This window comes from Lissotriton helveticus, chromosome 1_2, assembly GCF_964261635.1.
Source record: "Lissotriton helveticus chromosome 1_2, aLisHel1.1, whole genome shotgun sequence".
Classification (NCBI taxonomy): domain Eukaryota; kingdom Metazoa; phylum Chordata; class Amphibia; order Caudata; family Salamandridae; genus Lissotriton; species Lissotriton helveticus.
Window position 1 is genome coordinate 81879395 of NC_136058.1, and position 12207 is coordinate 81891601.

Sequence of the window (12207 nt, forward strand, 5' to 3'; positions counted from 1 at the left end):
GGCTGGATTACTGTAATTCACTCTATGCCGGGGCCAACAAGGGCTTTCTTCAACGCCTGCAGGTTGTGCAAAATGCCGCGGCGCGCTTCGTTTTGGCCCTGCCATGGATGTCCTCCGCGACCTCGGCAAGGAAGAGTCTTCACTGGTTGCCCATCCCTTTCAGAGTCTCTTTTAAACTTCTCTGTCTTACTTATAGCGCCTTGAGGGCAGGCCCGACTGATGCCTTGGGTTCTTTGCTTTCTAGGTATGTGCCAACCAGATGTCTTCGCTCGTTAGAGCTTAACCAACTGGTAGTCCCACGCGCTAAGACGGTAAGATGGGGGAACAAGGCCTTTTCTATTCTGGCGCCTCAGCTCTGGAATACTCTTCCCTTGGAGATTAAACTACAGCCCTCTCTTGATCTTTTCAAGAAAGCTCTGAAAACTTGGTGTTTTTCCAAAGCATATCAGTGAGCGCGTGTCTCTGTCTGCCAGCAGCTAATCTTTTTGAGTTAGGCGCCTTGACGCCCAGTGGGCATAGTAGCGCGTGAATAAATCATATTTCATTCATTCATTCATTCATTTCATTCATTCATTCAGTTCTCAGGTAATTTAAAATGGTAACTGGTGGCATTTGTAAAACACCTTACCGGCGTGATTTATGGCCAAGGAAACAAAAGATAACCCCTAAGGGCGTCCCCGTGTTGCTGGGGAATCCAACATGCTGTGCTGAGAATTAAGGGAGGCCAGCTCCGTCGCGCCTGCCCCAGAGCCGAGGAAGACAGGCAGAATTAACAACATAGCCATTCTTAGAGCCAGGCAGAAGCATACCCGACCAAGAAAGTACCGCCTATCGGGGTGCAGCCATTACCGTGTGCCCGCACGGAACCAGAGAAGCGCCTCGGCCCCTCCGCTGCAATTGCGGTGAGACTGGGAGTCCAGTGAGGGCTCGAGACAAGGGAACGCTCCACTGCCCCACGTGCCAAGTGGCCCGAGATTGTTGGCATCAGTGGCGAAGGCTCGCTGTAGGGGTCAGTTCACAGTGGAGACCAGACCAGTGAAGGTTGCGGGGTGAACAGAGGGAGGGGCGGGGCGAGGCGAACAGGGGGCGGGGGAGGTAAGGGACCTTGAGGGAGGGAACGGCTCAGGAGAGAGAAAAATACAGGGGCTTGCGGAGTAAGAAGAGGTGAAGAGAAGAGAGCAGAGGGATAAGGGTCGTGAGGTAGGAGAAAGAGAAGAAGGGGTCGAAGACGAGTGAGGGGCAGGAATGCACGAGGCACGGAGGGGCGGGGCTAAAGAGGCACGGAGATGGGGGAGGGAAAGGCGGGTGGCCCTGAGACCTGTGTAGCTCCCAATAGTGCAGCAGGTGCAGTGACACCAGGCCCCATGTATGCCAGTTACGGCAGCACTGGGGACCGCTGTCTCCCCGCTCAAGTCAATGGACAGGAAGTCGAAGGACACCGCAGGGCCACCAGAATGGGGAATAACTATATTTGGCATTTGTGGCTTTTCAGTGACGCGCACAGAGTCTCGGCTCCGAAACTCCTGGCTCTGAAGGCAGACACCATGTGATCTTGTGCCTGGGGCAGAAGAGTCTTGCGAAAGAGTCCCCGCGGTTTCACAAGAAATAACACCGCTTCCACCCCACCCCTCGAGTGCCTGCTTCTGTAGCAGGGAGTCCAGCACCCCGGGCCCCTGCACTGACCAGAACCCTGGAAGGGCCCCCCAGCAGCCGGCCTCTCCCCAGCCCGCCGCAGGCACCGCTCTGAAGGGACCCCGGCTGCCTCAGCAGGTAGACTTCCTCCTCTGCAAGACTTGTGGTCACAGAAAGAACAGAAAACAACAGAAAAACAGAAGCGGGCATCAGCGGTGAGAGGAGGCGGATCCCCGCATCCGCAGCTCATCGGGGGCCAGGGGCGACCCCCCAGCATCCGCAGCTCATCGGGGGCCAGGGGCCACCCCCAGCATCCGCAGCTCATCTGGGGCGCTGTCCCCCTGCGGGGGGGGGGGAGGGCAGGCGTAGCCTGCAGAAGGGGTAGGCACTTGTTTCTGTGGAATTAAATCCCGGCTGCGTGCATGCAGGCTGTGACCCTCGGCACTTCCGACTCTCACTCTTGCCCACTTCAAGTGTTCTCTCGTCTGTGTGTCTGTCTTTGTGTGTCTGGGGGTGTGGTAGTTTTTCTGCGGGTGTGTCATTTCGTTGTGCGTTTGGTTTTCTTGTTTGTGTTTTTATGTAAGTTGCCGACGTGTGTGTATTAGCCTTCGCGTCTGCCTGTGTATATGTGCGTTCTTGGGTGTCTGTGTTTGTACACATGCATCTCTGTACTTGTCATCATGTCCCTTTGTGTGTGTGTGCCTGCCTGCTTGTGGTTGTGTGTGCCTGCGTGTGTACAGTTTTCCTAAATAACTATGTCTGAATGCCTGCCCCAGAGCCGAGGAAGACAGGCAGAATTAACAACATAGCCATTCTTAGAGCCAGGCAGAAGCATACCCGACCAAGAAAGTACCGCCTATCGGGGCGCAGCCATTACCGTGTGCCCGCACGGAACCAGAGAAGCGCCTCGGCCCCTCCGCTGCAATTGCGGTGAGACTGGGAGTCCAGTGAGGGCTCGAGACAAGGGAACGCTCCACTGCCCCACGTGCCAGGTGGCCCGAGATTGTTGGCATCAGTGGCGAAGGCTCGCTGTAGGGGTCAGTTCACAGTGGAGACCAGACCAGTGAAGGTCTTCGTGTGGAGAGCCTGCACGCCCCCCCACCCCCCACCCCCCCCCTTGTTGTTCTGTGTAGGGGACACTGCGAGGTAGAGCCTCGAAGGAGGCCCACGTCTTGAAACTTGCAGCACTTCAGGATAACTACCATAATGGGCGCAGGGGCCCATGAGCCCTACGATAGGTTTGCAATACAGTGATATCTGGTGATTAGTGGACACCTGGAAGGTGCACCTGGCGGGCGCGGACACCTGCCTCTCTTATCGTGCAGTGCGCTGTGTGCGTGCGTGCTTGCCAGCCTTGAAGGTAAAGACGCCAGCATTTTCCTGACAGTCCCTGCTGTATGTTTGTCTCGCTTATGCCCTATTCACCCGGCCTCGACCCTTCACCTTCTTCTTTGTGCTCTCTTGTCAGGTAAATAGTGCCCTCGTGGTTTGGAAACTATTGCTTTCTTTTCCGAAGACAAAGGGAACGCGCAGCGGCTGCAGTGGTGTTATGTTGTGGGCTTGTTTTTAATTATTATTATTTCTTTACAAAACGCTGAACATTTATTAATTTAGTAGGTCTGGGTTGGTAGCACCGCTATCTGTTTGGCCTGTAGTAACCACGTTTTCAGTGCAACAACCTTTGTAAATCGCGTTTCTCTCTGTCGCACTTTTGATCTCCCCTCACCGTAACTCCGTATCTTCTGCCTCCCGTCCTCATGTTTCTCCACCCTCCCGCTCCCCGATGTGCCCTGTTTAGCTTGTGTCTCCCATCCGTGCCCCAGTGTTGTTTGCGCCCCATGTTCTTTTCTCCAACCGCTTTAAAATCCCCGCCATGGTCCCCCGTTTTGCTTCCGGCCCTCTTTCTCCCTGTTACTTCAGTGCCCTAAGTTGCTTCGGTCCCTTCCAGCTCCCCCCTGTTGCTTCCGCCCCTCATCTTGTACCCCCGTGTGGCTCCCCTTCAGTTTTTTCCCCTCCACCCATTTTAAAAAATATAAAGTATTTTCCGTTTCAGTTACTGATCCAGCTCGGAACGGTAACTAAAAATAATAGAAAATAAGCGACTGACCAAAAACTTAAAAAAAAAATTATATAGCCACAAGGCGCAGCATCTGTGATGCTATGCCTCACGGCGCACACACATTTGCGCAAAGTGGATAGGCCTCAAAGGTGCGACCTATTGGCTTTGCCAATGCGTGTTTATTGTTTTAGACAAAGCCTGGAACTGATTGTTGGTGTTCATGACTTATTTGGAGCCGCGGGGCTATGACCTTCGGCTGCTGACTTCTCACACCTGTAGCTGAAAGTGTTCAGTTTCGGGCTCATACTTTCGTTGTCCGTCACCTCTGCAAGAAAGGTAAAGGTGGCCCAATTTTCCCCACCTGTTTAACAAGACCACTCAATTTCCGATTTTGTACTTACTGAGGAACTGCTGATTGCTCACGTTATTAAGGCCTTTTGGTCTGATCGGATAATATTATTCACAGTCCGTTAGGAGACCACTTTATTCCATCATGTAGAAAGCTTATTCTTATCCAGGGCTTTTCACTGTGGTTTGGAATTTTGTCAATAGTATCACTGAAAACAATTTGCTCATCCTCGGGTCAATTGTCTTTGTTTTATTTATTAGGTTTTCACTTGATTTTCCTCTCTGGGGGTTGGCGTTTATTGTTCCTTTTAAGATTTCCTTTTCAACAGGCATATTACTGTGTACATTTTGATAGCTCTGATTCGGTTACAGTGTCTGCATTTTTTTAATGTCCCAATGTTCCTGATCCCGTTTTTTTCACCAATCTCTTCTTGTTTGGGATAGCGCAGTCGCTCTGTGGCTCTGTGTGTGTGTGGCTCTGCGTGTGGCTCTGCAGGTATGAATGTGTGTAAATAAAAATGTTGTCATTTACACTGCCAATTGCTCTAACTTTTTCAAAGGCGAAACCGTTGCATTGTAAATGCTTGTTACTAATGCGACTAAGATTTCTTTTTTTTCTCCATTACCCTTTTATTGAGTTGGATATAACCCCGTACAGGGATCTGGAGGTTGAAAGGGATGGCATAGTGGTCTGGCCAGGAGAGAGGTATAGTCTCTCGTACCATGATGCGGGAGTCATTAGAAAATATACCATCTAATACATGTCCCGCTACATGCGTGGGGCTCTTGACCAATTGTTACAGACCACAGCAGCCTAGAGTTTCCACGAGATTTCTAGTATCCTTACATAGAGTATTATCAAGGTGGAAATTAAAATTACCCAAAAGGGTAAGATTAGGTCTTGCCCGGTATGGTTCTATAAGGTTGCTAATATCCTGGCTAAATGGTCACCTTCGTCCAGGTTGACAATAAGTCACAATACCCGTGAAGCTTTCAGTCGGATGAAAGGACATTGAGAAGAATAAAGCCTGAAACGGATCAAGAGATGTAGTGATTGGGTCAGTGCAACAGGTATAGTCATCCTTATAGAGAATGCCCAGACCTCCACCCAATCTGCCTACCCTGTAGAGCACTCTAACCAGTAAAACCGTAAATATATACTCAAAACTCTCTTAAGAGTTAATCGGTGCTAAATCATGTTGAACACACTTAAATGATTTTTGTTTAGCTAAAGTTTAATGATTGTTAACAAGCTCCATTAAATAAACAATTGCCTTTTGTTAACTGCTTTTGATTAATTTATTTTAGTCAAAGTCCTGGCAAGCATACAAGTCCTGTTTGGCAGTTGAAGTGGCTGGACCAAGACAGATGCACTTTGGGAGAAGACAAGGGAGAAATGCTGATCTCTGTATCTGCAGATGGCAGAATAACGAGGTGGTATATGAGGAAAGGATTAGACTCCACTGGTAAGCTCGCCCTTTAACGTGCAGGCCAAAACAATATCTATCCGTCTGTCTGTCTTTCTGTCTGTCTGTTGAGAGAGAGAGAATAGAAGGGGGGAATGCATTATGGGTAATTATGTAATATGGTACTATATTGTCATTGAGGAACATTCATCGTAAACCACAAAGGTGAAGGCCCTTGGTTTCTAACTTCCACCATAACCCAAATATGACAGTAAAGGACAATTATTACGCCAGATAGAAGGTATGTATTTTTTTTACTTCATAGTGCAGCTAACTGTGGACTTTGATGGCAATTAGAATGTTTAGGTTTTGGTAACCAATGGTGAGGGTCATGGATGAAAATAATACTGTCGGAAAATGTGCTGCATTTTTACTGTATAATTTAGATGCCTTACTAGATAATATTGTCCTGTATGCCATATAATCCTAGTAGCACAACAATAGGTAATCTCTGCAGCATGCTTAAGGGCCTGTCATTATGATGATGAAAGTTATATTTTACAAGGAACTGTGAAATATTTATCATATTTCACAGTATTCTCTGAAATGCAACTGGTTATACCACTGCATTTTGTGCAATTAAAACACCTAAACGTGATATATTTTATTTTTATACAGTATATTGTAGTACATATCTAAAAATGATAATAAGATTCCTCAGTCTATCCTCATTATGCGTAAATCACTTTGTGCTGTTGCATATTCACACAGTGGCATTACGAATCTTAAGGGGGCCTCCCTGCAAAGTACAGGGAGGGAGCCCCTAATGCTCCAGACCCATTCTGAAAGTGGCGGCTTCTCCGCAAATGGTGGAGAAACGTCACCCCATTGTTTGCAAAATAAAATGATAACACAATATTAAAAACGTTACGCTATCATCATTTTATTTTTAGTACGAGCCAGGTTAGGATGGGGAGGGGCTGGGCTATGTGACGAGTAGTGGCAGGTATGCTTGGTGGACTTAATTTTGCTTGTTTGTTTGGCTGGCTGCCTTGGATCAGCCAAACAGACATGCGCACCTAGCATTTCTCCACCCGGCTGTATTGCACATCTGGGTGGAGAACGTGCACAGGCTCCTGCTCCCACTCCCACTCCCACTCCCTCTCTGAGCGCAGTACCAGGCCAATCAAACCAATCACAATGCTGCTGTCATGCTGGTGACAGCAACATCGTGATTGACTTAGGGAAGTCTAGCAGCCTGTGTGCTGCCGGGAGCCAGGAACAGAGGGAGGACGGAGTAGAGTGGCAGCTATACTCAGGTAAGGAGGATTTTATTTTATTTATTTATTTTAATCACCACCTCCCCAGCCCCAACAAAAATTGCATTTTTGTTCTCCTAAAGTGCCAATTTTAGCTTCACCAAGTCCTAAGCTAGTTTGTGTTTCTTCCATTTAGTTTGCAATTTACGACAAATACTCTTAAATCTGCTGAAATGTAGTTAGACCATTGTATGGATGATTTCTGATTTTATGTTTTTTTAAGAGGCACAATGTCATCAGATATTTCATTATTCTTTTAAGTAAACAACAACTAATGTTTATTTCCAAGCACAGAATTGGCCCCTCTTATCAGGAGTTTTAATCTTATTCCTACCTCCTATGCCGATTATACCCAATTGGTTATCTCGACAGTGGACAAGGGTATCAACTCCTCCACTAAGCTTCATGACTGTATGACCAAACTTAGCTCGTGGATGAGCGATCACTGCCTGAAATTAAATTCCACTAAAACAGAGGTGATCATGTTCGGGAATCTTTTTCCTCCCTGGTCCCCAGACTGGTGGGCGAACAATCTTTGCCCCCCCCCCATGCCTGTGACCAAAGCTAAAAATTTGGAAGTTATTATCGACGATAAATTGACTCTCAAATCACAATTATCCAAAGTGGTATCCTCTGCCTACTTTATGATAAAGACGCTAAGAAAAATCTGTCCTATTATTCCGCTTAAATCTAGAAAGACGGTGGTGACTTCGTTGGTTCTACTCAAAATAGATTACTGCAATGGGCTCTACATCAACATTCAAGCTACCCTACTCAAAAAACTTCGAACAGTACAAAACGCTGCAGCAAGACTTATACTGGATTTGCCAAAATATCAATCAGTTAGAACTGGTATTCAGGATCTTCATTGGTTGCCAGTTGCCCAAAGTGTAGAATTTAAAGCCTTATGCATCGCCCACAAAGCTCTTCATAAGGAAGGCCCTAATTTTCTACTGGATCTTTTTAAATGGTATACCCCGATTAGATCCTTGAGATCCTCCAACTCTCATCTGATACCTATGACCAGTATAAGAAAGGTGAATTGGGGAGGACGTAGCTTTAGTTACAACACCTCCAAAGAATGGAACTCCCTCTTTCGTTATTTGAGGGAAATACCTACGCACCTTGAGTTTAGGAAGCAACTGAAGACATGGCTCTTCTGAGCTCCTGTAGTGGTCTAAAACATAGTAAGGAGTACCAGAAGCGCCAAGACACCTACGGGTATTCACGCGCTATACAAATTGCATATAACATAACATAACATAACATTTCTTCTCCTGCTCTTGGTCACCTGCCAGTGAAACAAATGACTGTGCTGTCTTAACTTATAGATGCACTTTTTTAAATGATATTTTAAGGCTGGACATGAACATATTAGCTCACAACTTGAATGCATCTTCATCAAGTCCATGAGCACATCAAACAGCATTATAAGACATGATAAATGTGCAACTAATCTAAGGAGTCTCAGTGATCTTAATTCTACGGAACATTTTCATTTAATAGTGAACAAATTAAATGAATTCCTGGTTATTATTAATATACTGGCTAAGTTGATGTAGAGGAGGATGTAAGGCCTCTCCGTCCCCCTCTGCATCCACTAAACACTCACCAATAAAGCTATCTATATTGTGAGTTCAGTTCAACAGAATAAGTACAGGAAAATAAAAGGATCAAACTCCTCCCACCTTTGTTCTCTCAGCATAAAGCATTGTCAAATGGCCCATCGGGACATTGTCGTCTTCCCTATGTTAACATGAGCACTCTGGCGACTGCCCCATGTTGGGCGCGATGTTGCAAGGATTGTGCACAAAACACTGTACAGTCTGCAGTGTGCTCATGCTAACATAGGGAAGACAACAATGGTGGGGCAAAATGTTCACAATTCTTTGTTACTACCCTCTCCATTATGTGTTTCCACTAATACTATTGAGCTAAGCAGTTCTTCTGAGAATCAGACTTCTCAAGGCCAAGATTTTCTTAGTGGTTCCAGACGGGGCTGGGAAAGGAGACCGTGGTTTCCTGATCTGTTTTAGTTGGTGCAAGATTCTTCTTGGCATCTCAAAAGTCAGGAATAGCTCCTGGCCCAGAATAGTGAGTTGTTTCATATAAACCTTAAATCACTAAACCTTGAGGGTTGGCTATTGAATGGTTAACCCTAGCCAAGTTCAATTTCAATGCAGAAATGATAGTTTTCATGCTGCAAAGTAACCATCCAGTAGGAACGTTTACTCTAGTAGATGGTCAACTTTTGAATACCTGTGTAAGGCCAGCTCCTGAGATCCTTTTGAGGTGATGTTAATGCTATCCTTCGATTTGCACTGGATTTCGCAGAAATGTGTGTTCATATAGATATACACAAAAGTCTTTATCCTAAGCAAAAGTTCAGTAAAGTTCAAATTCCACAGATAAGTAGTTGTAGATACTTCTTCCAGTGCCAAATTCACAGTGTTACAGCCAATCCTTCATCATTATAATTGAAATCCTGTGTTCAAAACCTCATAGACACCGAAGTCTAGTCAGAAAAACAGTTATCGCCGATGTAGCCAATACATATTTCGTCTGGGGTCAATCTCCCATTGACTTCCTCAGTATTAAAATAAAGCAAAACACCATAACTGTCTGTACTGGTAACCCAGCCCAGGGTTAGTATGGTGTGAAATTCCAAATCAAGAGACAAATAAGAACCGTGATCATAAATATTAAAATTAAAGGTAAAGTAAGAGGAAAGGAAGATAATAAGGGTATCATAGATGAAAGTAATCACCTTAAACCAAAGTTTATCCAATATGCCACCAAATAAACATTCTTATTAATCATACCACAACTGAAACACCCAAAAAGGGCAAGTTTTTTTTTGTAATGTTTTTATTTCATCGTGTCAGCATGAGAAAACAACCACAGATGTCATATTTCGTACAATAATACATTTCTTACAGATTTCCACCTCAACCTCGTATGCCACAGATAGTATAGCACTTCACATATCAAAACGCATCAAGCTAACAGTGATATGGCATGTTTGTTATTCGCCACATACAACTAAGACACCCACTTCCTCCCATCGCTGGGGCCCAGGCAGGCAGCTACTATTGTATAAACAAGTTTATCACTTTACATATCTCCCCTGCATGTCCGACTTAGCTCACTATAGCATCCTCTCTCCTATACCTCCCCATCACTCTCTCGCTGTGCTGCCAGATAATCAACCAGTGGTTGCCAGTAGTCTTTGGGTCGCGATGTCTGGGGCAGCTCCTCCTCATACACCCCCATCGTTTCTTTACAGTATACCATGTCTGTGAGCCAGTCTTTAAATCTAGGCGGTCTTCTACTTCCCCATTTCATTGCAACACGTCTTTTTGCCAGTAACAGCGCCACTGCCAGTAGTTTCCGCCTCCTAATCTGTTTAAGTCTGTAAGTGCTCAGCAGGCATAATAGTGGAGCATTGGGATGTGCTCTTTCAACATAAGGGACAGTGCAGTCGTCACCATAAGGGACAGTGCAGTCGTCACCTCATGCCAGTACGCCGTTAGGGCAGGACAGTTCCACGCCAGGTGTAAAAAGTCGGCCCCTGGGGATCGGCATCTTTGGCACCTATCAGCAGCTCTAAGGCCGTATTTATGCAATTTGACCGGAGTGTAGTAAGTTTGATGCATGAACTTGAAGTGGATGATGCGTAATTTACAATTGGAAGTGAGTAGCGCAGTCTGTTCGCAGCTGTACTTCCATTCTTCCTCCGATATTGATGTGCCCGTTTGTTCAACCCATCGCTCCAGGGATCTATTTGCTACCTCCCTCTGTTCGTGTGGAGATGCTGTATAAAGCTTGGTGACCAGGCCCACCCTCGATGTTGCTGTTATTAAAACTTGTAAAGCCTGGATTGTCGGTGGTTCCTCCGGAAACGTGTCATATAAGTCTTTTATGGCGGCCCTGAGTCTATGATAAGCAAATATTTTTTGCGCTGTTTGATGGGCGCAGAGCTCCGGCCTGTTCAGTTTTATGAACTTATTTTGAGGGAATACCGAGCCCATTGTCTAAAGGCCCATGTCCGCCAGCTCCCCATACATCCTCTGTTCGCAGGTGACCGACAGTTTGGGGTGGTTCGCCAATGGGAGGGCCGGCGCGTAAACAGGAAGTATCCGTGCATGAGTTGCCAGTGTATGCCACGCTTTAGACGTGCATTTAACTGGATGTATCGAGTCATTGGGGTAGTGGCCCACAGTCTCCACCATGTATTGCGTCAGTTTGTTAGGGAGTACACTGTCGACCTCTACCGCCACGTGAGGTATATATGCGTGTGGCTGAACCCAATAGTGTGCGTGTTGTGCTTGCGCGCAGCAGTAATAAAGCTGGAAATCTGGCGCCGTAAATCCACCCATATGGTAAGGTTGTGCTAGTGTTCTCCACCCCACCCGTGGGTGCTTCCCTGCCCACGTGAGCCGTTGTAACAACGAACGCAGTTTGTCGAAAAACGCATTCGTGAGCCACACGGGGATGTTCCAAAATAGGTACAAAAACCTAGGCAGGACCACCATTTTCTGCAACGCAATCCTGTCAGCTAGTGACAATGGGAGTTTAATCCATTTGGCGATCGTGTCCTCCAGTTTGTCCATGGCCACCCCATAGTTTTCTTTTAGCACCAAATCTGGGTCACTATGTACCCATACCCCCAGATACTTCACTGGGCCCGATTCCCATTTCAATGGGTAATCTAGTGAGGGCTGCGAAGTCACTGGCGTCAACGGTATCAAGACCGACTTGTCCCAATTTATACTAAGGTCTGCATGTTGTTCATATGCAACGTACTCCCTGATCAACGGATTCAGGTTCGTATCCGGATGTCTAGTGTAGAGCACCATGTCGTCCGCGCACAATGAAATCCCAATTGGACGCAGGGAGAACTGTAGCGCTGACTCTGGGTTACGTTGTCTGATTTTACACGCCAGAGGTTCCACTATAAGTGTGAACAATATCGGGGACAATGGACAGCCTTGTCTAGTCCCTCGACCAATCGCCAAGCAGGCTGAGGTGGAGCCGTTGATGCGCACTCTAGCACTGGGGGATGTATATAGTAACTCTATCCACTTGAGAAATGGTGGGGGGTATCCCATCCTCGTCATGACAACCAACATGAACTCCCACTCCACTGAATCGAACACTTTAGCAGCGTCCAGAAGTGCCGCTGCCAGTTCCGGATTTAAGCATTGATACATTGTAAATATCGTACGTAAGTTTTGTGTGGTGGATCTGGTGGGGACAAATCCCGCCTGATCCGGCAGCACCAGGAGCCCCTGCAGTAATTGTATCCTCTTAGCTAAGATTTTTGCCAGGATTTTAACATCAATGTTTATAAGGGAAAGGGGTTGGTAGGAGTCACATTTAGTGAGATCCTTCCCAGGTTTAGGGAGAGCAATCAGTAGTGCCTCTCGTAAGGTCTCCGGCA

The 12207-nt window shown here is 46.5% G+C and overlaps 1 protein-coding gene across 1 annotated transcript in view; it reads left to right on the top strand.

Moving 5' to 3' along the window:
- The window catches only part of DNAI4 (dynein axonemal intermediate chain 4), a 496013-nt gene that overhangs the window by 371829 nt on the left and 111977 nt on the right, over positions 1–12207 (top strand). Inside the window, exon 12 of the mRNA XM_078668935.1 lies at positions 5348–5505. Within this exon, the coding sequence (XP_078525061.1) occupies positions 5348–5505 (158 nt within the window). The remainder of the gene's footprint in view (positions 1–5347; positions 5506–12207) is intronic.